This window comes from Mirounga leonina, unplaced genomic scaffold (genome assembly GCF_011800145.1).
Source record: "Mirounga leonina isolate KUSES-001 unplaced genomic scaffold, KU_Mleo_1.0 Mir_101664, whole genome shotgun sequence".
NCBI classification, from domain to species: Eukaryota; Metazoa; Chordata; class Mammalia; order Carnivora; family Phocidae; genus Mirounga; species Mirounga leonina.
Genome location: NW_023270175.1, coordinates 876,390 through 903,271, shown reverse-complemented (window position 1 = coordinate 903,271; position 26,882 = coordinate 876,390). Strand labels below are relative to the sequence as shown.

The following is a 26,882-nucleotide window of genomic DNA, read 5'->3' as shown; positions in this document are numbered from 1 at the left end:
AATGAATTGTACTTAAGGTAACATGTAGAATAATAACTTGCCTGCTTTTGGCCATAGCCTCATAACTGGTCTCCCCATCTCCATGCTGGCCTAATAGAGTCTCTTTCCCAAAGCATTGAGAATAAAATCCAATTTCCTAAGCTCGGCCTGCAAGGTTTCGCATGATATTGCTCCAGCCTACATTTCCGACCTTACTTGTGGGCACACTCCCCAGATTCACTCTAATCCAACAACACGGGCTTTCATTTCTTTGCACTCTCCAGGGTCTTTCTATCTGGTCTTCCCATCTGCTACCCCTTGAACCTGGAAGCCCTGCTGTTCGCCTTCCCCCAACACTCTCTTCACCTGTCCAAGTCCTAAGTATCCTTCTTGTTTCAGCTGAAGTATTAAATCCTTAGGGAAGCCTTTTCTTCTCTCACTCCCCATACTAAGTTCGGTTTCTCTGATCGATATTTTCAAAGCATCTATTCTTTTCCTTCACAGCAGTAAAAAGAAACTTGAAAATACATGTTTATGTGTTTACTTGGTTATTGTGTGTCTCCCTTGATAAACCGTTTGCTCTGTAAGCCACAGAAAATGAAGTCAAGAAGTTCATAAATGAGAAGGCTAAATGATATGCCACCATGGCGGTTTTAACTTCCAGTTCTCCTGGTTATGGCTAAGATTTGTTGAAAAATGCTGACGAGATAAATTTCCTTTTGTATTCTCTTTTCTCCATCTGCTTTACTGGCGTATTCCCCTTTAAAGGAAGGAAGTCCTATGAATTAGATTAAAAACAAAACAACAACGACAAAAAAGTTGTTACTTCTGAGGCCAAGGACAGTGAAGTAGGGTCATGTGCAGATGGGTATAAATTACTGCATCATATTTCATTGTCTTGAAGCTCTGTTTCATGATATAATTGATACAGTACCACATAACCAAAGCCCGATTCAAGTTGGCCTGGATATGCTCTATCTTCTCTTCCAGGGACAACTTGTACACATTCAGTCAGCTTGAATAATAATGGTCTTTGTACTTAGGGCCAGTACATAGGAAAAAGAGATACATTTTCCACTGACTCACTGTTGCTCTCAAGAAGAAAAAAATTGGTTACTGCTTAGGCTTGCTCCCGAGTTTACACTTTAGGGTATAATCTTAAATTCTTAAAATACAGCCTTTCTAAAAGATGCTGAGGAAACAAAGTAGGACACTCTTTTGTGCCTGCAACATCGTGGACTTAAATTCACAGACACTAGTCCCTTTTAGTTAATCCCACTCTCAACTTTTGCCCCCACAGAGGAAAGTCATGGTGCTAATTGCAGTGGCAAATTCTCTACAAGAGTTCAAGGTTTTAACACAACTGGTTTGGTCCAAATCTCAGTCTTTTCCTTCTATTAGATCTAGTCACGAACTAGATGCTTGGTAGTTATCTATGAAGGTAAGTCTAGAAAACATCTGCTTGAGTATTTAGTCCCCTAATAGTTCCTATTGAAGTGATAAACATCTTTCAATTTTTCATCTCTTCTCAAAACTTCACTCCCAGTTACCTTCACAGTTCTATCTACAGTGAGGTGTGAGGCCTAGTTACATGAGCTTTAAAATGTGATTTATTCATAAATAATTCTGAAATAAACAGGCAATATCGTCCAGAAGAGGCAGGGGACAGTGACATAATTCATAAAAATAGGTATGGCCAGTTACGAATAAAGATAGGAAATGAGAAAGAACAGGTTTTGTAAATGCACTACGCTTTTCTTTATATTCCTTTTAAATGTCAAGGATTTTGATACTAAATATACACACAGTATCCCGAAAGGCATTGTTAGTAATTATTTGTGCACAAAAGGAAGACTATTTTTAACCTAACTAGATCCAAACATCGAGAGCAGTACTGGGGAAGCTAAATAATGCTGTGTGCTCTGGAGTATTTCTTATTCAAGTAAAACACGTTGTTAGTATGGTGTACCAAACTATTTATAATTCTTTGTTATTTGTATCTTCCAGAATTGTGAGAGCCCAACCAGAGAACACTGTAAATCATTTGATCAAATCAATGAAAAGGCAACCAAATAAACTTTTCCTGGTGATAAAAATGACCAACTGCAATGCAACTGATTGTATCATAGTCTACTTAATTGGCTTAAGTTCTTCAGACTCCTGAAATAAGTGGACCAACAATTTCATAGTCATATTTCAGTTTTAATTGACCATGCAGTAATCTAACTGGATAACCTGTCAGTTCTATCCAGCTATTGCTATAAAAATGGAATACCTAATGAATATGAGAAAACAATATTTCCGACCAGAGTAATAGAAATGACTGTCAATGATCAGGATCTTACTAGAATTGAATTTAGACCCTTTCTGAAATATGTCAGAGTAATAAAGAAGATAGAAAACATTAACAATTTTTCCGAAGCTTCCTTTTATTTTTTATCAGCCCAATGTACCCCCTTTCCTCCTTATTCATGAAGTTTTAGAAGAAATTAGTGAAATCCAACTCCCTTTTCAAAGCTACGGTGACTTCAAGAGTCTCAGTCTCCAGGATATAGAAAGCTTTGGCACTACTGCATTCCACAGGCTGGGGAAGGGTTATCAACAGCTTCCTAAAAATCAAAACAAAACAAGATAAGATAAAAACCTAGAATCAGCATCCTAAAGTGATATCAAGAAGCTATCACAACTAATGAATCATTGAACATTATATCAAAACTAATGAGGTACTATATGTTGGCTAATTGACTTTAAATAAAAAAAGAAGATATCACTTTTTTTTTTTTTTTAGATTTTATTTATTTGAAAGAGAGAGCATAAGTAGAGGGAGAGGGAGGGAGAAGCAGGCTCCCTGCTGAGCAAGGAGCCCAATGTGGGACTCGATCCCAGGACCCTGGGATCATGACCCATGCGGAAGGCAGCCGCTTACCCGGCTGAGACACCCAGGGGTCCCAAGAAGATATCACGTTTAATAAGGTAATGGAAAGCAATACATACCATCAGAAGATTAGGAACCAAAAAATATTTAGACAGTATAAATACTGGATCAAAAATATGCCTAAGTAACACAAATAACATACCAGGGTTTTTTTGCTTTAAAAATCCAAGCAGGGGTTTTGTTCCCCCACTCTTTTTTTCAAAATTGACCCCATTTTGCATTATAGACACATAGTCTCAGGTTTGGTTTCTAGGCAGAGGAATAGAGCCATTGCAACTTTAAGTTGGTTGGATAGATCTGTTGCCAGCCATGCTTACGTGTAGATGGAATGTGACTGACTGATACAAATCTGAAAATTGGAATGGTTCTATAATAATTCTGCTAGCGGAACCTCAGGCTGAATCTCTACTACAGGTATAGTTGTTGAAATTCAGGCCTGGAATGATTTTAATACCAGATCAATGAAAGTGCTTCTCTGTGCTTGCTTCTGCTTCTTTCTCCTATACATTGACAAAAAGCCCTGTGAGAGATTGCTGGGTTTATTTTGCAGTTGTGGCTCAGTTACTGGATAGCTGTATGCTTTAGATGCATTGCTAGGATGAGACATCCATAATTCTGTCATAGTGGCATGAATGTGAATTATGCCTGGGGTCGGCACATGCTGGTATCTGAAGAAAATTAAATGCATGCAACTCTTGTTACCTCACATTCTCCATAGAGAAGCCTTGAGTATCTCTATAAAAAGTGGACAGAAAAGCTCTTTTAGAAGGTATAAGATCCAAATCAGTAAAGGGATCTGGTATTTTTTAGGGCTACTTATAGAATACTTGTAAAAATAGTGTTTGAAACAAACTTTTGAAAACCAATGGCCTCTTTACTCATTTGCAAAGACCTAAGTTCAGGAAACTGGACTCATTAAAAGTATTTATCACAAATCTCTGGAACCAAAAGGAGAAATTTTCTGTGACTCTTGTTCCATTCCAGATATCTGGGGTAAGAAAAACAGCTCTCTCCACCAGAAGTAATATCGCAATGTATTTTAATATAGCCTATAATATTTGGCATCTCAAGAAAGCGGGTGCAAAAAATGTTTAGAGTCCATCTTTTTAAAATTGTTTATAATATAGGTTGAGCTGGAATTTGATTTGCTTTATCTCTTATTCTACAAATGTTAATATATTCACTTTAAAAATAAAGTGAAGCTCAGTGGTGGTAGCTTCATTGCACTAAAAGACAACTATAAATCAACTGAAGAAGGAGCTCCAATGATAATGTGCCCCTCTCTGTCCAGAGAGATATAAATTCAGAAGAGACAGTTAGTGACCACTGGAATGATCCATCTATCCCTGCATTTCTGTCTAGTCCTTAGTAGTATGGCTTCACATACTAAAATTTTGAACAGAAATGGTGCAACTTATTTAGGCTGTTAGGAGAAGGGAAGTATTTTTGTCCAGTCTATTTTACTGTCTGATATCTGAATTGAGATTTATATTTAAACAAAATAAAATTCTACAAATACTTATCCATGTACAATTCATTGAAGGACAGGACTATATCTTATCTTCGTGTCCCCCCAGTGTCTAGCGGAAGACTTTATAAATGTTTGTTGAATGAATAAATAAATGAGTGAAAAGCAAATAGGTCGCCACAAAATATTTGAATACCTACTATAGATTAGTACTATCATATATGAATAAACATTTAAACCCAATCCCTCAGCTTTTACATTGATAGTATACTTGCTTTTAAGAAGGTACAGTTTAGGAACTGACCAAATGCTTATCCAGTGTTAATTTTCATTAGCAATTATTTAAAAGTGAACTATAATATATGAAAGTAAAGGCAAAAAAACTATCTATAAAGTGAACTATAACTTAGAGACTTACATACTTACATTTATATTAGCAAAGTCAAGGTGATATTCCTTGCAAGAGATTTAAATACAGGACAACCTTGTTCTGTGCATATTCACATAATGCAGTTTTTATTTTACATAGTTAATGAATTATTTTATCTAAATATCTGGGTTAAAAATAAACAGGACTTTTTAAAGGTTTTCTAGTGGAGCCATAACTATTTTCAAAGAAAGTGCAGAAATAGCTACTGAGCTAAACTTCACAATTTCATTTTGAAAACATTTTTTTTGGTTTGAACATCAGTCAATTCTCAATCAATCTGAATTAAAGGAGCACAGCAAAGGTGAGAATAATCTAAATAGCATTCAACTAAAAATTAACTCATACTTGTATTTACAATATGTTCTTATTATCCCATTCAAGGAATTCATTTATGACATTCTTAGGATTCACTTCAAAAAATAATGAAATCTCATATGAAGACAAAAGTCCTTGGGAAATTAACCAATTTCCCCTATCTTTCCTCCTTTCTATCTACTCCATGTTGGGAATTGACATGCCAAAACAGCAAGTTTTTAAAAAATGAAGAATTTAAGAAATTGCTTTATTTCTTTAGGTTGTATAATTCCAAAAATCTGGGTTTTATTGATAATTCTAATGCAATTGACTATCATTTGACTGATACTTCTAGTCCATCCAGTTAAAATAGAGTCACTTGTTCTGCCTTATACATACACAAATGGGATATTTTCTCTTACTTTTCTTGGGATAAGTAAACAGTGTTAGAGGGTGTCAAAATTGAAACTAAAGAAAGTTAACATGAATATCAATAAACTCAAAAACAAGACACACTTCCAATAACACAATTTCAGATAATAGCATGGCTCCAAAGAATGCTCAAGAGTTTGGGAAAGATGATAAAAATGATATAAGCCTTTCCTCAGTCTTCTACCATAATTCATGATTTTTTTTCTTAAGAGACAGCACCGCTGTGCACAGAGCATTTAATATACAAGAACAGTCTGATCCAAAAATTCTTGTGTAGCCCACATTCTATGTGGACAGGTATCTCTGTGTGAGTCTTTCACTTAGTGGGCTCTGATAGATATCTGGAACGATAGCATAGGCAGAGCATCTGCCTGAAGATTGATGGAGAACTGCGAGGGGAGCGGAAATTAACTCCATGGTGTGTAGATACGTATGTGCTTTTAACAAGCACACCAATATCATGGAAGATTAACTGTTCATGTAAGCAACTTTCCTCGCAGAGGTTGTGTGGAAGAGTAAAAGCATATATAATATGAATTTAAAAAGTACAATACTCCTTGAAGTGAATTGTAGGAATAGTGGATGGGATTTTTATAACATGAGACAATGCCTTATGAGAATGTAGTTTTGAAATGATATAAGTGATGAGAAAATATTTGATATATATTCATCTATAGATCATTTTGGGTTAAATGCCTCTACTGTGGAAATCAAGGTTAAGCCACGTAGGTACACTGAGTTGTTTACACATAGAAGTCTTTTGTATGAAGGATCTACTTTTTATTTTTTTATTTTTCTGAAGTCCTAAGATCAACAGGGGAGAAGTATTGATTCTGATAATGGAAGAAAGAAAAGGTGTCAGCGGTTGACTACTCTCCACGCCCAGTTTGAAATGTTCATGAGTTACAGAGAAAGAATCACTGCAATCAGCCCAAGTGTGCTCACTGCTATACACTCAGATGAAAAGTGAACAAAGCAGTGAGATATTTAGATATTTTATCAAGTACACACTGGGTCCCCTGGATTCCCTCTTTAAGGAGTTGGTTTTGAGAGAGAGGACTGATTTGTCCAGGTTTCAGGATAAACATTTACCTCAGAATCTTACTGTATGTGTGGTGTTTGGGGAAGATAATTCGAACCTGTGTAATAAGAAGACTATTTTGAAAATATTAAATGTTTAATTGAATTATTCCACTATTACCTGTATTCTTTTTCAATGTAGTCACACTACTTGAGGAACTAGTGATAAATTGTTAGAATTTTTGTTTTAAGTAATTGATGACAAGAGTTTTCTGTTAATTTTCAGGGAAATATAATCAAATTGAGCCTTAGAGTCCCACAATAACCAAAAAGTTTAAAAATATTGCTTCTCTTATGCCATCACTGTACAAAAAACCATGTGAAAGACTTAAAACTTAGGAGATTTTCACCTCTAGTTGTTTTTCCTCACAGACAAGCAAACTGTATCTGAATGTCAAGGACTGTGTTTTGGCAGTATCAACCTACTCCAAATGCATGGGGGCAAAGCAGAAAAAAATCAGGTGTTTCCAAATATATTTATATTTATATTATGCAGATCAAACATCTGAATGACATTTTCACTTTTCTTCAGACTTTAGGGGTGATGCAAAATAACTATGTACACTTTAAGAATATTGACTAAAGTTTTGTTAATATTATAATATATTATTCTAGTTCTAAGTTTTACTCACTTATCAGGAGTACGAAGGTCGAGAATCATTTCTTGGATGTCAATTTTAATTTCAGAAGGGTTTGTATTTGGCAGTTTAATTTTCACCTGAAAGAGAAAACGAGAAGAAAAATACTGCTGTCTTGAAGAACAGTTAATGTGAAGAGTGTAAGGAAGTTTGGGGACATGAGAACTAATATTTATTAAGTTCCAGCTATGTGCAAGCCTAGGCCCTTTCCTCATAACAATCTTGAGAGACAGGATTACCCCCATTTTACAGATGATGAAACTGAGATACAGAGCAATTTAGTAAGGGCCCGAGGGCAACTGTGTGTAATTGAACTAAGGTCTGTCTGACTCCAAAGCTATATAGAAACACGTTGGTTACTCGCTTGTAACTTTCATTGTCTGAAGGTGCACACTAGTGCACCTGCTAAGGTTGGGGGCTTTCTATTGACTTTATTCTTATTTATTTATTTATTTATTTTTATTAATTTTATTTTATTATGTTAGTCACCATACATCACATCATTAGTTTTTGATGTAGTGTTCCAGGATTCATTGTTTCAGTACAACACCCAGTGCTCCATGCAATACATGCCCTCCTTAATACCCATCACCGGGCTAACCCATCCCCCAGCCCCCCCTAAAACCCTCAGTTTGTTTCTCAGAGTCCATAGTCTCTCATGGTTCGTCTCTCCCTCCAATTTCCCCCCCTTCATTTTTCCCTTCCTACTATCTTTTTTTTTTTTAACATATAATGTATTATTTGTTTCAAAGGTACAGGTCTGTGATTCATCAGTCTTACACAATTCACAGCGCTCACCATAGCACATATCTTCCCCAGTGTCCATCACCCAGCCACCCCATCCCTCCCACCCCCCACCACTCCAGCAACCCTCAGTTTGTTTCCTACAATTAAGAATTCCTCATATGAGTGAGATCATATGATACTTGTCTTTCTCTGATTGACTTATTTTGCTTAGCATAATACCCTCTAGTTCCATCCACGTCGTTGCAAATGGCAAGATTTCATTTTTTGATGGCTGCATAATATTCCATTGTATATATATACCACATCTTCTTTATCCATTCATCTGTTGATGGACATCTTAATTAATTAATTAGTTCACAATTCCTAGAGAAGTGTAGGAGTCCATAAAAGTCGTTAACATAACAGAAGATAAATAAAAACATGATCCTTACACACACAAAAAAATGGGACTGTTGATTGGTTTGGTAAGATTTTACTTAAAAATGTCTCATCTCAGTTAGCACATGACCCAGCAATTCCACTCCTGGATACATACCCCAGAGCATTTAAAACAGGTGTTCAAACAAAAACATTATATGTTTTTGTTCACAGCAGCATTATTCACAATAACTTGAATCAAAGGCACAAACAACACAAATTTGTATCAACTGATAAATGGATAATCAAATTGTGGTATAGCCATACAACAGAATATTATTCAGCCATAAAAAGCAATGAAGTACTATTACATGGATGAACCTTGAAACATTAAGCTGAGTGAAAGAAGCCAGGCACATACTGTAGGACTCTATTCATATGAAATATCCAGAGTAGGTAACCCATAGAGACTGAAAACAGATTGGTGGATGCCAGAGGTTGGAGAGGGAGAAAAGAGGAGTGACTGTTTAACAAGTACAGATTTCCTCCTGGGTTGATGAAAATGTTCTGGAATTAGATATTGGTGATGGTTGCACAACATTGTCAATGTATTACATGTCACTCTCAGTGAATTCTGTATTGTGTATTTTACCACAGTACAAAGTCTCATCCCTCACTCTAATTTAATTAATTCCCCTTTTGATGGAAGTTGATCTATCTATCTATCTATCTATCTATCTATCTATCTATCTATCATCTATCTATCCATCTATCCATCTATCTGAGATGCCATGGCATATGGTTTCTATAAACAAACAAAACAACTTAAGGTTAAGGTAAATTATGAAGCCTTCTCTAAAATGAGCTAGAAGACTTGAAATATCAGACATCGGGTGATTTAAGAACTGGAATGGTAGGGGCACCAGGGTGGCTCAGTCGTTAAGCATCTGCCTTTGGCTTGGATCATGATCTCAGGGTCCTGGAATTGAGCCCTGCATCCGGCTCCCTGCTCAGCAGGAGGTCTGCTTCTCCCTCTCCCACTCCCCCTGCTTGTGTTCCCTCTCTCGCTGTGTCTCTATCAAATACATAAATAAAATATTAAAAAAAAAAGAACTGGAATGGTAAGGATAAAAACAGCAGGTTATGAAGGAAATACATATCAAATAAGTAATGGGGAAAATGGAATTCCTTGTAAGAAGCTTAAAGTAGGCAATAGTGTTTTTGCAATATAAAATTTGTGGACCAATACATGTCTGTGAGTTATATTTTACTTTATTAAATCTGTATATAAAAATATTTGTAAATAGAGCTCTAGAGGTCCTACTATCTAAATATATCCTATGGCTAATATTTTAATTAAACAAAGAATTACCTCCTATTTATATTTTGAAAACTCAGATCTTCATAATTAATAGATGTTTTAAGTGAGAGAAATAGAGCATTTCTTAGAGGTAGTTATAGGTGCTCCACCTCAAAGTAAATGAGCATTCTATTGGACAAAGAAAGACCCATTTTTATTATAACTTGCAGATCTGATAGTCGAGATGTTCTTTAGTTGCAGGATGACTCATACCACCTGGACCAAGGGATATAAATATTTATTTCTTTAGTCTGAAATGTTCAGATCTTTCAAGGTAAAAGATTATTTCCTCAAGGTTGAAATGACATTTGAGGAAGGAAAAAAATGATAACTTATGTGAAATGTAGATACAACTTCTGGGTAGAACGTCAAAGTGGTTCTTAAAATCACTTGCAACTCTAGTGAAGGGTAATTTAGAAACAACTCACTAATTTTTCCTCTTGAGAAAATTAAAATTGTGTACTAAAATGTTTTCAGAGGAGGGACAGGAAGGAACAAATTAAGTGGAATCATACACATTAATATCTCATAAGCTAGAAGGTTCAATAGGAATCTTAACAGAAAAACTCCTGAAACATGAATCAGACTGCTTTAGAAATACTTCTAATGAATTCCCGGAAAATAGACATGGTTTTTTATTGACTTCTAACTGATTGTACCCAAGATCTAACTAGTCCAACATTAGTAAGTACAGTACGTTACTGACCAAGCAATTAAATGAACTGATGTTCCTCCCTTTACATAGGATGCAAATTGATTTATTTCAAATAATTACTTATTTTAATAGGTAAACTAGGGAAAACTAAAAATTTCATTGGGAAACTTTCAACTTTTTGGGAGCTCAACCTTTGGAGTCAAACTTGAGTTTGAATTCTGTCTGTCACTTCTTAGTTATTTATTGCTTATAGTTATCTATTGTTTTATAACCAAAACCAATTACACCTCCCCCCTAATTTATGGCTCAAAACAATTACACCTCCCCCCTAATTTATGGCTCAAAACAATACACATTTATTATCTCACACATTTTCTTTGGCTTAGGAATTTGGGAGTGGCTTAACTAGGTAGTTCTGGCTTAGGGTCTAAAATGAAGTTGTAATCAGGATACTGACTGAGGCTGCATACATCTGAAGGCTTTACTGGGGCTAGAGGATCTGCATCCAAGATGGCCCACTCACATGGCTATTGCCAGGAGGCCTCAGTTCTTCACCACGTGGATTTCTCCATAGGGCTTAGGGCTGCTTGATTGTCCTTATGACACAAAAGCTGTCTTCTCCCAAGAGTGAATGATCCAAAAGAGCAAGGCAAAAGCACTGTCCTTTTTCCATCCCTAACATGGTCTCAGAAAGTGTACTTTTTCATTTCTATGATATCCTATTGGTTACATGGGGCAGCCCTATTCAGTGTGAGAGGGAACTACACAAAGGGAAGAATATCAGGAAGTGAAAACCATTAGGGGCCATCTTGTAGGCTGGCTACCGCAGTATCCATCACTAACTTCAGTTTAAACCTCTGTCTTCTGGCCTTGTGAATAAAAAGAGCAGGAAAAGGTCCACTACTTTAAGGTTTGTGTGAGCCTTTCTTTCCACTTTCAGCTTGTCTTCTGACAAGTAGTCAAAACTACTTGCTTAGTCTGTCTCTGGGAATTCACTTTGGGGCTTTCCTGGAGATAAGTAAAGGTAGATCAAATTGCTTTCATGGTCCTCTGTTTATTTTCCTCTATGTGTTGTAACAGAGCTGGCTTAATATACCAAAGTGTTTGGGAGGGGAGGTCATTAATGTAGGATTATCATTTTGAGTTTTAAATTTCCTCTTTATTGTTTTGTTCTTACAAGAGATTTATATGACAAGATGGTTCCTGAAGAGATAATATTCCTATAATCTGTAAATGATATACAGGCTCCCCTGTTCCTCAGACAAGTGTCCGTGATCATATTATAAGATGCTGGAAAATTGAAATGAAAAGGCCAAATGGTGGAACATTCACCATTCAAACATCCATTCTATGTTTCCTCTTGAGCCGTCACTTCCTGACAACCAGAATGGAAGAATAAATGAAATATACCTTATATGTAACTTGGCCAGTCTATGTATGCTATTTACTGAAATTCTATTGATGCTCAAGATATACAGAAGGGTTTGGGCTGAAAATTTAAAAGATATTCTTATTTATGGATTCAGGATATTATAAAAATATTTTTTATTTGACAGAAATACAGGAACCATCTCCAATATATTTGATTCTTAGCAAAGAAGTTAAGACTATTTGAATTTCAATTTGAAACTTAATGTTAGGAAATTTTGATTAACAGAAAAAGTTTGGGTAGGTCTCATTCTGAATTGCTTTGGTAGCTTAACTTCCCATTGTTTAACTATGGAAACCCACATTTAACTCTGGAGATATTTTTCGCATTGCAGCCATCTAAGTATTTTATAAAAATTCTCATGAGTAATAATGATCTATAGGAAAATGAAAAAAATTAAAGGTGATGTTTCCCTACTTTGAAATAATATATTTACCTCTGAGGAATAAAAATATAGAGGTATGTGTTCTCCAAAACCAGGACAAAAAACCAATAGATACATTTTTAAATTAATGGATAAATTTCCTATGATGTTACCACTTTGGGGTTTTTAAATTTTATTTATTTATTTGAGAGAGAGCACAAGCAGGGGGAGGGGCAGAGGAAGAAGCAGACTCCCCACTGAGCAGGGAGCTGGACATGAGGCTCAGTCCCAAGACCCTGGGATCATGACCTGAGTTGAAGGCAGACTCTCAACTGACTGAGCCACCCAGGAACCCCTGATGTTACCACTTTGAAACATCCCAGTACAACACTGTCATGCCTGTCTTATGAGATCATGGAAGCATAGTACCTCTTCTCTCACAGGAATCAAGGGTAAGCGCAGCTCATTTTGGAATAAGAAGACTCATCTATAGGACCTCCATGTCTCTATTGGCCCCCACAATCACCCCCAAACACTCATAGCTTCACTACCACTAGCAGTCTGGAGACTACCAGAACAAAATCCATTATACTTTTATCACTATTTGTCAAGAACACAAGGAGCCTCAGACTCTCAAGTCCTTGCTTATCACCTAAAAATTACCATTGAGATCTCCATATCCTCTATTTTGTTTCCATTTCCTACCCCTCACCAACTCATGAAACCCTTCCATAGTTCCTGTGGAACACACAGTCCATCACCCTTTATCTCTTCAGCCTCTGAATATTCCTTTCAATTTCTTGAAATCTGGATCTCCCCTGATCACACTGCTTCCCTAGTCTTCTCAGTGGGTGCCTGTTTTTTGGTTTTTTTTTTCTCCCATTGCATTTATATCCCTGGGCCTGCCCCTTTCCTCTAGCTTTTAAAAATGAATCTCAGGTCTTCACACTATACCATCAAATACTCTCCTTGTTGGAATCATCTACCAATTCCTTAAAACGTTTTAAGGAGGAAGTAATCAAAAGGGTAAAATACCGCTGGGTGGTCATCCTCCTATCTTTAATAATAATAATAATTCTTTGTTCTCTATTGATATTTCTAACATTAAATTTCTGTCTTCAGTGTTTGATTTATATATCCACTTAGATAACCTTTCCAACCTCCTAGCCTCACTTTCTCATGCCCTTCAAGTCTTTGCACAAATATTTCCTTCTAAGTGATGCCTTCCCTGACTATACTATTTAAAATTGCAGCTATGGGGCACCTGGCTGGCTCAGTCAGTAGAGCATGTGACTCTTGATCTTGGGATCATGAGTTCAAGCCTTACATTAGGCATGGAGCCTACTTTAAAAAATTGCAGCTACTAGGGCCAGGGTAGCTAGAACATAATGAACAAGGAAGAAAATGTGGTGTCAAATGAAACTGAAAAAGTACGTAGGCGTCAAATCATATAAGGCCTCATAGGTCAAGATAAGGAGTCTGGATTTTGCTCTAAGTGCTGTAGGAAGCCACTAAAGGTTCTGAACAAAGAAGTGATGTGATCTGATTTACTTTAAAAAAGGATCTCTCTGGACACTGTGGAAAGGCTGCAAGGAAGTAATTGTTGAAGGAGGGAGGAGAGGAGGGACTCATAATGGTCCAGGTGAAAGATGATGGTGGTTTGGAACATGATGGTAGTTGTGGTGGTAATGAAAATTAGATGGATTTAGAATATATTTTGAAAGTAGAGCCAAAAAGACTTGCTGATGCTATAAAGAGGAATGAGAGATGATTTAGGTGTTTAGTTTGTGCAGTTGGGTGAATGTTCTTGCCATTTCCTGAGATGATGAAGGTCAATGAAAAAGAGGTTTGGGGAAGACAATTAAGAGTTCTGTTTTGGGCATGTTAGGCTTGGATTGTCTATTAAAGTGAGAGATGTCAAGTAAGCAGTTGGTTATATGAATCTGAAGCTTCTGGGAGAGGCCAAGACTAGAGAAATAGTATTTAAAGCCATTGGACTGTATGGAAAGAGAATAGAGAAAAAAGAGACATAGGTTTTTTTCAGAGACCTAGAGAACTTGAGGCAGGAGAGGAAAAACCGGTGATTTGGGGTCAAAGGAGAGGAGGAGATGCCCAGTGATTCTGGAGGAAAACCAGAAGAGAGAGGAGTCATTATAGTAAAGAGAAACACATGTTTTAAGAAGGAAGAAGTAATCAAAAAGGTAGAATACTGCTGGGTGGTCCATCCTCATATCTCCAACTCCTTTTTTTCTAATTTTGTGCAGGACAACTGTTTGTTTTTAGGATTGTCCCTCTTATGGCAGGATTTAGAGCATCTCTGGCCCCTAAGTATTAAAAGCCAATAACACCCTATAACCAAAAATGCCTCCACCCATTTCTAAAAGTTCTCTGGGGACCCATACCATGGCTACTTTTTTACTATTTGTTCATTCACTCTAGTGACACACATTAAGCACTCAATAAATATTACTTAAGCAAATGAAGGGATATTTGTTATCAACTGAAAAGCATTCTGAATTCTCTTTTATCCTAAAAAATACCCCTAAATCTTGCCTCCTCCTCCTCTCCTCCCCTTCATTGTCAAACTTCCTCAGAGAATGATCTACATTTGCTGCCTTCTCTTCCTCACTTCTTGTTCACTTCTTGGCTTTCTTCAATCTGGTGTTAGCACCCACCACACCACTGAAGCTGCTGTCTTCCAAAGGTCACCAAAGACTTCTTAACTGATGAATCTAAAAATTCCTTCTGCACCCCAATCCTGGTTTACCCTTCTATAGCAGCAGATACTGTTATGGCTTTCTCCCATCTCTGAATATCTTTCTCAGTTCCTCTTCCCTTATCTACCCCTCAAATATTGGCATTTTCCTAGGGTCAATCTGTTCCTGCTCGCATGGATTCAGAAGTTTCTGCCTGTACTCGTTCAAGGATTCTGGACCATGTGATTCAGATATTTTAATGAAACCTCCTCAAAATGGTATCATCAAAATCTAAAGTTGCTGATTTTTTTTTTACCAAATAATATGGATAAGACACTTTTCACTCTTATTTCATACCTGACCCTAAGCCCATCTCAAACTCTGCCCCCATCTCTCTCTCTCTCCCCGCCCACACGCATTCTGCATCTATCTCTCATTATGGGGGACTTGTATTTTCAACTCTACTAATTTTGGTACTATTTAAAATTTTAGATACATCTAACTTTCATAATCACAAATGTATTAAATCTATACAATTAGATTAGCTTTGAAGGAGGTATTCTTCCCCTCACCATCATTATGAAAGAATGTTATGATATTAACTATAAATGTATGTATATTACTGAGAGAACTATTAGAAATTGAATTTGAAGGTTTACTGTGCTGCCTGGAGCTGATAATAAGGAATTGTATTACAGCTCAAATACCCTTCTCCCTGACACACAGTCTGATAGGTAACCAATCAAATAAGGTTAGCATAATCAGAAAGCCTGCAAAAAAGGTGTCCATCCTCTAGAATTTATATGGAAAAGAGAATCTATTCCATTATCAAGCAGCCAAACCCATTTGTTCATTAAAGGTCAATGAATAGGACTGATTTAACCTTAAGAGAGAAAACAGGACTTGAGAAGCAGACCATTCAAGAAACAAGTGAATTCTCAGAAGATAGGGAGACACTTTGCTCAGAATGATGGATAGCCCTGTCTGAGATGAGAATGATAAACATGTGACTTCTGGTTGTGTCTGTCAGATAGTGACTGACTCCTATCCCATCCCTGACTCTCACCCTATTCTCAGTGAGATTTAGAGATGGAGTGAGGCTCATATCCCAGTGAAGAGATGATGATGAAAGAGAAACAGGCTTAATGCCTTGCTTTATAGGTCACATCAGAATGTCCCCTTATCAATACAGATGCATTAAAGGAGAAGAACCAAAATATCAAGAAGCCATTGCAGCTCAAAAAGAATATCAAGCTATGTGCAGGCTGCTTTTCCCCTCCTCTAGAACAAACGATGGGTCACTTGGCAGAATATCAATAACCCTAGTCCCATTCACTTTTAGATTTTAGAGATAATCTGCTGTTCAAAACGAATGGGAGAAAATGGGAATCCACTGACCTACTTCCCCACTGCACCCATCCCCCTTCCCGCCACAAATAGTCCTATGAAGAAGACAGGCTATCTTCCTACATATCTTTGATACCTGAAGTTCCTTTTTCCATGCCCCCCAACTGGCACCCAAAAGGTCAGGTACTTTGGTCAGCCCTATTTCTCAGGAGTAGGCAAGTTCCTATTTTTTCCCACCTTGTTTCTATGACAGCTTTGTGGCTTCCCCCATCGTCATTGTTTTTATCTCTAAAGCCATGACACAGTCTCAACCTCACTTCATTGATCCAATTCCTCTTGGTTTTCAATACCTGGCTTGGAACTGGAGTGAGAATTTCTGATGCCTCTGTTTGAACGCTGCCTCTGAATACTGACCCCGTCCCAAGGGCTATGTATTCTGTCCTCAGTCCCGTTTCTGCAAGCTTCCTAGTGTCCCTCTCAACAACCCCCCCAAGCATACAGGTGCTACCTAAAATCAGTTCTACATCATTCTAAGCCTGATGCAAAGCCAGCACTCAGTGGTAGTATATTCTAATCCCTCAGAGAGCAAACACCAATTCTGAAAATCAACATCTCCAGTCCCTGTCTTTGAGTTCTACATGGATTTATATTTCTAACAGCCTACTGGATGCTTCCAACAAGATTTCTTGCAGGCAGTTCAAACTCAATATAACCAAAACTTAATATTTTTCTCTTAGAACTTTGTCTTCTTTTGCATTTCTTACCTGATATCCCCATACCACAAACAAAACCACCCTTGGTTTACTCTTATTCCAGAAGTAATAGATGGCAATTGTTAAAAAAAGGGGGGGGGTAATTCAGATGAGGAAAAAGAAATAGAAACCATTTCTAAGACTATCATCCAGAGACAAACCACTTTACATTCCCATATCTTGATTAATGTCATCACCATTTACCCAGTCACCCAAGCTAGAACTCTTGACTCCTGTTTCTTCCTTACATATCCCATTTGAGAACTTTCTAAATCCTATCAGTATTACCTCTGAAATGTCTACTTTGTTCTCTATCCCCACTGCCACACTCCAGGTTCCTACCTCTCTTACCTGAATTAGTGCAATTGTCTCTTAACTGGTTTTTGCCTACCACCAATCTCCCTAACTCACACTCATCTCCTACCATCATCTCCCTAACTCACACTCATCTCCTACCATTTTGTAACTCTAATTCCCACAAAAGTCCACAGCTCATGGTGTCTTAGTCAGCTGGCACTGCCATAACAAAATACTACAGACTGGAATCGGAGCATGCCAAACATGCCAGTATGGTTGGTTTCTGGTGAAAGCTCTCTTCTTGGCTTGCAGAAAGCTGTCTTCTTATTGTGTGCTCACATGGTCCAGAGAGAGAGCAAGCAGAGCAAGCTCTCTGGCATCTTTGTATCAAGGCACTAATATCATCATGTAGCGCCTACCCTTGTGACTTCATCTAAAGCTAATTACCTCCCAAAGGTTCCATCTCCAAATACCATTACAATGGAGGTTAGAGCTTCAACATATGAACCTTGGGGGGGACACAATTCAATCCATAGCACATGGTGTGACATTCAAGGGCTTTTACAACTAGCTCTAAGCTCCTTATTTTGTTTTCTTTTATTGCTCCATGTGCATTCTGGGGCTCCAAGAACATCACAAATAGTTTTCAAAACACATCATGTACTTTAATAGCACTAGGCCTTTGCTGATGCCATTGTTTATTCTGCTCAGACAGATTTTCCACCCTGACAAACTATCATGTACTTCAAATGTCCAGGCCAGATGCCACCCGTACTGTGAAGTCTGCTTGGACTACTTCTTTGCACCATATCACTTTATACACACTTCTATCAAATTCACATTGTTTGGGTTCAAATCATAGTTCTACCAGATTCTGAGTGTGTGAACTTTATGCAAGTCACTTAACTTCTTTGTGCTTCAGCAACCTCTGTAAAGTGAAAATAATAGCACCTATTTCATAGGGTTGATGTGGGGATTAATGATCTACCCTGTGCAAAGTTCTCAGAGAAATGCCTGGCACATAGTAAGCATTCTATAAATTATTTGCTATTATTATTATTATATCATTTTAAGTGAAAACGAGCAGGATAAAAACCTTTATCCAAAGACTGTAAATGTAGGAAAATGGCTCCGCTATGGCACTCTAGTGACCCTGCACTATCTACACTGACCACATAGGCAAGGCCCAACTGCAGCCTGCCCCAAGTCTTGGCAGAACATCCTGTGATCCTCCTGGAATATGGGAAGATACAGTCTTGTGAGGAGTTGCCTCAAGGCTGTTTCTTATCTGTCTTTCTACCTTGTGGGAGGCTCCTTATCTTGCAGGAGGCTACCATGAGGCAGTTTCTCACCCTCCTCCCTGGTCCCAATAAGGCATAAGAGCTTTCTACCTCCCTCCTCTTGGGTATAGATGCAGGCTATAAAACAGTCCAGCTACAGTCTAGAGTTGGCTCTTCAGCAGCAGAGTGCCCCACTGCTCATGTCACCTGTCATCTGGTCCCCTTAGTTCGATGTTGTCCTGTGGGGCAAAGGGACATGCGGAGCTGATACCATGCTGATCTTGCTTATCCTGCCTGTGTAAGTAAGAGTTTTTATCCATTTGGGTTCACTGTTTCCTTACTGTATGGATTTGTGGAAGTCTGTGCTGCTTATAGACTGATCTCTTGATAGTAAGCTCCTTGTGAGAAAGAGAAACATCTCTATTTTGTTCAACACTGTATACCAAGTATCTGGCCTATAGTAAGTGCTCAATAAGTATTTGTTGAATTAAAAAAATATAGCAGTGGTAGGTATGTATTCAAGGATATATAGTCAAGGATATATATCAAACCCTTTATAGTGGGATCCTTGTGGGGAGGGATGGAAAGTACAGAGAACAAAAGAGAAAATAAAAAATAGTAAAATCAAATAAAGTAAAATAGAACAAGACAGAGGCATTAAACTCATAAGGTTTAAAGAAAAACATACATGCTACCTAGGAGGAAAAAGCCCACTAGCTGTCTTGTTATTCTCCCATTAATTTATATGAGTATTTGATACCTTACAAGCTTGACCTTATTTTCTCAACCGTAATACAAGGAGAAAAGGCTAGATAAGCATCTTTTAAACCGTGTTCCAAAGAGCCCCAGTTTTTCTCCTAGGAGCTGCCTCATGGGTGATCGTACCCTTTTAACCAAGGCATTGGTGCTTGTATGTGTTCTATATGTTGGGCTTTCTCATAGAATTTTGTTTGAAGAAAATGGTTGGCAGCTAAAGACAAAACAAAACAAACCAGCAAACCACTGACCAAGCTGTAGCTCTAAAATGTACATCATGATGATTATAGTTACTAATACCATATTGAATACTGGGAATCTGCTGAGAGAGTAGATTTCAAGGGCTCTCAACACACACACACACACACACACACACACACACAATGGTAAGTATGTGAGGAGAGGATATGTTAATTAGCTTGACTGCAGTAATCATTTCACTATGTATATGTGTATCAAACCATCATGTTGTACACTTTAAATACACACAATTTTTACTTAAAACATAAAATGCCTAATTATAGATTAAGGCCAGGGAAGCTTGGTAGCTACAAACTCGGAGGGGTGCAGCAGGCAGAATTTAGATAATGAAGCTCTTTGGCTTGACGTTAGAAGGAAAGAATGGAAGGTTTGCTGAAGACATGCATAATCGTAACTGAGAATTCTGTTTAGGACAATTGCTTTGATTTAAGACTCATGAATCCTGCTTTCTTATTTGGAGTCTGGGGAAGGTAAAGGAAAGGGTGGTCCTGGTGAATTTTTAAACCCCAAATCACTCCTTGTACTTAAACAGATTGTTCATGCTACTATCTTCCTCAGCTTAAACAGAGGTTTTCTTAAAGTCTCTGTGTTGGATTGTTACATATAGGCCAGGTCCAGCCCCCAAATCACAAATTTAGCCAGTTCTGGGGTGTAATTCCCCCCACATTTTAGTGTTTCTGATACTGAGATGCATCATGCAATCAATGTGAACATTTAATGGGGTAGCACACCTATTTTTCCTTTGTTATTAAATAAATGGCAATTTGATGATGTCTTAGATCTGAGAAAATGCCATATTATCAACAGCAATGGTAAGCTTATAAATTTGAGCAAGAAATAATTGAGATGTGGTCAACAACCTCTTTAGTCTGAATCTTATCAGTGGGGTTAAGCAATGATGGTGGATATCATCATTAATATGCCTACAAGATAAAATTCAAGCTACAGATCAGGGATTGTTTTTCTTTTTTGAGAGTTGGCTTACCAGTACACCACTATTCACAACTATTCTTTCTTCTTCTTATGCTCACACTTTACTCAAATAGGCCAGGCTATTTCATGCCTGGATACCTCCCCATGTGCTTTACCTCTGCTTGGAATGCTCTTCTTGGAATGTTGCCTACTGGAAAAATCCTGTCTACCCAGTGTTGATCCCTTTCTGCTTTATGACACCATATACGTCACACATATATGCCTCTAAGTATGTACTTACCATACTGAATTGCAATGATTTGTTACGTGTCCATCTCCTTTACTGTAAATTCCTTGAGGGTGATGACTGTATCTTATTTATCTTTGTATCCCTAGTACTTAGAACCGTGTCTGGTATGTAATAGTACTCACTGAGTATTTAAAAATTGAATATATGCACTATTCCTTATGTTCCACATATGAGTGAAATCATATGATAACTGTCTTTCTCTGATTGACTTATTTCACTTAGCATAATAACCTCCAGCTCCACCCATGTCGATGTAAATGGTAGATATAGTGCAGAAAACAACAGGGGAAGGGAGGGAAAACTGAAGGGGAAGAAATCGGAGAGGGAGACAAACCATATGAGACTCTTGACTCCAGGAAATAAACTGAGGGTTGTGGAAAGGGAGGTGGGTAGGGGGATGGGGTAACTTGATGATGGGCAATAAGGAGGGCACGTGATGTGATGAGCACTGGGTGTTATACGCAACTAATGATGTACTATACCTTGGCTAATTGAATTAAGAAAACTGAATATATGAAGAAAAAGCAAGAGAAAAAGAACAGTATACATGAGGTGAAGTGCCATAGCACCAACAAATATTTCACGCAGCTTCTATTCCATGCCTTCTCCAAACCCTCTAAACTCCTGGTAGACTGTCAACACTGAGTTTAACTGTTATTAAGAAGCTGATTTCATTTATGTGAGTTCTGTCTCCCCAATCAATTAGAAGTTGATTAAAAGGAGGGATCAAGTCTTCTTCAGCATATATGTGTTGAGTTTTACATAAATCGTATACTCCTACCCTGAGGTACAATTTGGTTTCCAAGAGTCTTCATTCAGGACACCTTTATTATTAATACTAGTAGCACTTTACAGGAGAGAGATGGAAAGGCTCACAACAGTTATTTACTTAGGACCCAGAATTTCTCCAGAGTTTACAGCAATCCTCAATACTAGACATCAAAAATGTTATTTTACAGTTATTTAAAAAAGAAGAATTGGGATGTTACTGGTAAAACCCTGGAAGCTAATTACTTCAAAATCACTTGAAACCTTAACTCATTAGAGTTTGAAAAATCTCCTGAGGTACTTAAGCTCACTATTCCCATTATGTTACTTGATTCAATTGAATGTCTTAGATTTTGCTAATAAAAGAAAACCTGAAGTTCATGCAAAAGAGAGGTTCCATTTATCATTTGCTTAAGGAAAAAAGATTAAGCATCTCCAATGGGCACCTCAGTACTCCATACTGTAGAGTGTTGTGAAAGAAGGAGGGGAAAAGACAGATGCATAGCTGCTGATCTCAGGAAAAGAATTCACACCAGAATTACTAGTGTATATTGCCAAAACAAGTTATATCCTACCTTCTTGGTTAGGCCCAGACTTTTCAACAGGATCATTCTGAGGCTCAAATAAGCAGAGGTAAGGGGATCTCATTGATCTCATTGGTATTACATAGAAATAGTGTCATTCTGATAAGGGAGCCAAGATAACATTTTAGACGTCTTTTAGATTTTTAAATCAGAAGTTCAGATCCAAAAATTAAGAAAAAATCCCTTTTAAAATTGCACAATGTAAGCTGAGTCGTTAGAAGAAATACAGATATAAGAGATAAGAGAGATTCAGGGAAGGGCAGTTTTCATAGGACTAGAAATAGTGTATTATGTCCTATGATTCTATTACGTTTATTTGTAAATCTTATCCACAGGTGTAAATTTAGTTTGTTTTGTACGTGTTAACCAATTTTAAACTGTCAATCCCATTATTCCCTTAGTACCTAAAACATAGCAACCACTATTTTTAAAGAGTTTACTGCTTTGCCTATGGTATTATGTATACAACAGTCAGTCAATGTAGCCATAATGGTCATAGGGAAGATGGAGAGGCTCACCACTAGATCTTCACAACATGCAGTTGAAGAGTCTTTTCTCGAAAATCCTAGGAATATATCCTCAGTTCCCACCTGCTGTTTGAATATTATCTCATACCTGAAAAAAAAGTCAATGATACAGAGACTCAAAAGAAAGCAATTTTCTGTCCTAGAGTAAAAAAAACAAAAAACAAAACAAAACAAAACAAAAAACTACAAACTTATGAGGACATGCTGTTACAAAAAATAAAAAGACTAAATAAAGTGTTGACAGTTTCTTCAGGCAATTAGCAGAACATAAAGGAATAGAAGTCTAGAAAATTCAGTCAAAAATACCTAACACTAAAAAATACATATATACCTAACACCGTAAAGCAGGATTTGTATTGCATCTACTTCTTTTTGAAAAACTAAGCTTAATTGTTTTAGTATACAAATAAAATGGATTGAGGGAACTTCTAGTAAGATTAAAAGTAGAAGAAAAGGGCGCCTGGGTGGCTCAGTTGGTTAAGCTACTGCCTTCAGCTCAGGTCATGATCCCAGGGTCCTGGGATCGAGTTCCGCATCAGGCTCTCTGCTCCTTGGGAGCCTGCTTCTCCCTCTGCCTCTCTCTCTCTCTGTCTCCCATGAATAAATAAATAAAATCTTAAAAAAAAAAAAAGTAGAAGAAAAAAAGGTCTTTTTTCATGGAAAACGATGGCTCAGAAAAATTGTAGGCCCATAACCCAGGGTTTGGTGGATAGATAGAAATCCTCATCTGTTAAAATTTAAGCCACAGAGTAGAGTTAGAAAATCCAGGTGTAGTTCTGTTTCTGTCATTAACTGTGTGCCCCTGGTTAAATCACAAACTCGTGGGGTTCTCTGCTTCCAGATTTGTACAATTTATGGGAGAGGGGTAGGTTTGAACTCAGTGATCTCTACAATATTTTTTCCAGATCTAAAAGTCTATAATAGAAACACTGGTAATGCGGTCAGCACAACTACATTGTAGTATTTAGAATCTAGGCCTACAGAATTCTTACTCCGATGAAAGATTTTCCTGGTATTTCACCTCATACACGACAATTCACAAATCTTTCTTTGCCCCCAAATTTGGGTCCCTAGGGATAGAGTCATTTATAGAAAGAAGCACTCAGCCATAATGTACCCTATCTTTTTGGATGGAATGAAATGAGCAAACATTTACAAATGATCTTTCCCATTTAATTCTCCCCTAATGAAGAAATGGTAAATCTCTGGATAGGAAGACTAAAGGACTACCTTGAACTTCTGACCGCTTGCAAATAGGAATGCCCAAGAATGAAAAAGGGATTTCTCTGAGTTTGAACAGGACTAACAATAAGTAGCTATTTGATATGGGGCGCTTTTTTCTTAATGGACTATAACATTTACCTGATATTTACAAAGGTGAAGCCAGGTTAAAGCAAAACAGAAATGTATCGATCCATATGCCCATGACTCCCAAATGGATTTGCTCTAACTGCTGCTCTTCTCCCCATCTCCAGATGCAATTTTCCAACTGCCTACTATATACATTTGCCTGGATGTCCCAAAGGCACCTCAGAGTCCACACATCCAAAACCAAACTCACTGCTTTCCCTCTACCTTCATTCCCAATCATAGTTAATGGCCTCACCATTCACCTGCTCACCCAAGTCGGTAGCCTCAGCATCATTTCTGAGGCTTTTCTCTCATTCATTATATCTAATCTAATAACATATATTCCTTTAAGAATCTCTCTAATAAAGGCCCTCATACTTCTCCCCAAGGCCAGGGACTTAGCTCAGGTCCTTATTACTTTTTATTTGACCACTTGTGATTCTTTTTTTGTGAGCTGCCTATCCTCTTTTTTTCCCAGTTTCCTCTTTATCCACTGGGACATTTTGAAATGTACTTGCATAAGATAGAAAATAAAGATTAAAAAAATCTTATAGGGTAATTTTCTTCATATCCTGACTGGAGTTCTTATTCATTTAAAACTTTCATGGATGTTCTTTCTACAGAACATCAAACATCAGGATGAGAAGTGAACATTTACTCAAATTTGGAACTTTGGATGTTTGACATTCATTAGACAATATGACAAATGAGTGGCTTACTTCTTACCTTTCATATGGATGTGTGGGCACTGTATAAACATAACCTGAGATTTACTCTCTTCATTTTTAAGGTACACACAGAAATGTTTTAAAATCCCCTTTGATCTTTTTTATGAGGTTTATGGGGTTTTTTTTTTTGACATTGTTTATTTGAAAGCTGGATACATTTTTCCAATTAATTATCTGCAGTCTCCCACTACTTCTGTTTTCAGAACCAATGTAGGGGATAGAAACATATGGTTGTTTTGGACACAATTTTATAGTCAGAATTAGATAAGTTGTCAGATCACTTACCATAGAAGTCTTCAAGAATTTATAAAGTACCTTATAATTTAGTAAGTATTGCCTTGGTTTTTCAAGCTATTCTAAATACTCAATCAAGATTTTATTTTAGAATACATATATTTAAAGCTTAGTGTATTTGACCATTAATTTCAATTATGAATGTGAACACACTTTCAATTCCTTGAAACTGTGGGTGATTTATTTCATCAGAGTGAAGGGCTGTTCATGATAATAATCCTAAATTTCATATTTACAATTCATATTCCTAATTCCTATTGAAAAAGCTACGAAGTGAGACTTCAAGCCTGCTTGCAAAATATATTAAACATAATCCTAAAATAACTAGTAAATAGGTCCAGGTAATAATAGATAATTTGAGAGAGAATGCAGGCTTTTACCACAATTGTGGGACATTGAGTAATTAAAAGCAGGTCTTCGACACATAAATGTGGTATAATAACTTAGCTTGTATGAATGCTTGTAACTTAATGGGTTGTTTTCTTTCCCAGTGTTAGTTCCACATTAAACAACTAGCCAACATTAAATTTAAATTTGTAATGGAAATGACTGTATTTTTCAGTTTTTGTTTGATAATAACTGAAAGTAAGGTGTTATGTCTCATTATTTGTTTCTGCTCCAGAAGGAAAAAATAATAATAAATTGCACACGCCTTCTGTGTGTCACTGTAGTTTTCTCTTTTATGTGGTAGAAGTTACTTTATGAATCTTGTCAAAAATAGAACGGTATCAGATGACACATCTACCTTAAGCCCAAACACATTCCTGGCGTCATCTGACTTACTCTGGTATTTCTCTAACATCCCACATGTCCTCATGCTCTCCTCCCTCTGGAACCTCTTCCGGATTCCAGATATCCTTGCTGTTTTCATCACTGCTTTGAGGGATGTCTGTGGAGAAAGGGAAGATAAAGCTGAGGCTGTTGTCTGTTCTTCACGCTCAGTTTGGGATCATCGAAGTAAAGCATTTTCTATTTGTAATCACTAGCTTGTGTTTTGGTCCAAACAAGCTAAATTAGTAAAAACATAGAATTCTTGAATCAATCCACAACCAATACATTGTAAAATTATAATAACAGTTGTAGAAAATGCGGAAACAACATATAAGCAAAAAGAAGAAAACAAAATCATCTATAATCCAACTACTCAGAGATAATCAATGATAGCATTCTGGTCTGTATCTTTCCAGCTTCTGTGTGTGTGTACATATATAACGTATAATATAGACTCCATATGTGAAAGAGCATTTGATATGAAACATTATATAATATATATATGCAAAGAAATATTACACATTTTTTTCAGAAACATCAATAGGATCATATGTAAAACATTTATGTGAAAGAAGCAATCAAACATACAATCACTCTGATTTGGGGAGTCAGTGTCTTATCTTGCTTTGTGTATTACTATCTAAAAGCTCTTTGAGCTTTGCGCAGTGGCAGTATCGTAGCCGATGAGGTTTATCCGAGGCGTGATTATTGCTAATTAAAAACTCTTTGATAACTTTGCCATGAAAGCATGACATAATTCTTAAAAAATATCAGTTAAAGAAACTGAAAACAGTGGGTACAATGATCATTTTTAAAATTTTTTAAAAAGATTTTATTTATTTATTTGACAGAGAGAGATTGAGAGAGAGAGCAGAAGGGGGGAACTCCAGGCAGAAGCCGAGGGAGAAGCAAACTCCCCACTGAGCAGGGAGCCCAATGCAGAACTCGATCCTAGGACCCCGAGATCATGACCTGAGCCGAAGGCAGACACTTAACCCACTGATCCACTCAGGTGCCCCAATGATCATTTTTTAAAAGATTTTATTTATTTATTTTGACAGAGAGACAGAGAGCGGGAACA

The 26,882-nt window shown here is 37.1% G+C and overlaps 1 protein-coding gene and 1 pseudogene across 1 annotated transcript in view; one reads left to right on the top strand and one right to left on the bottom strand.

The window, feature by feature from the left end:
* Positions 1-2,458: 2,458 nt before the first annotated feature.
* DNAAF6 (dynein axonemal assembly factor 6) overlaps positions 2,459-26,882 on the bottom strand; it is a 29,719-nt gene continuing 5,295 nt past the window's right edge. Inside the window, exons 3-6 of the mRNA XM_035005946.1 lie at positions 25,814-25,919; positions 22,650-22,746; positions 7,251-7,336; positions 2,459-2,588 (exon numbers count right to left, since the gene is read on the bottom strand). Coding sequence (XP_034861837.1) covers positions 2,459-2,588; positions 7,251-7,336; positions 22,650-22,746; positions 25,814-25,919 — 419 coding nt within the window. The remainder of the gene's footprint in view (positions 2,589-7,250; positions 7,337-22,649; positions 22,747-25,813; positions 25,920-26,882) is intronic.
* On the top strand, positions 26,456-26,579 carry LOC118013589 (annotated as a pseudogene).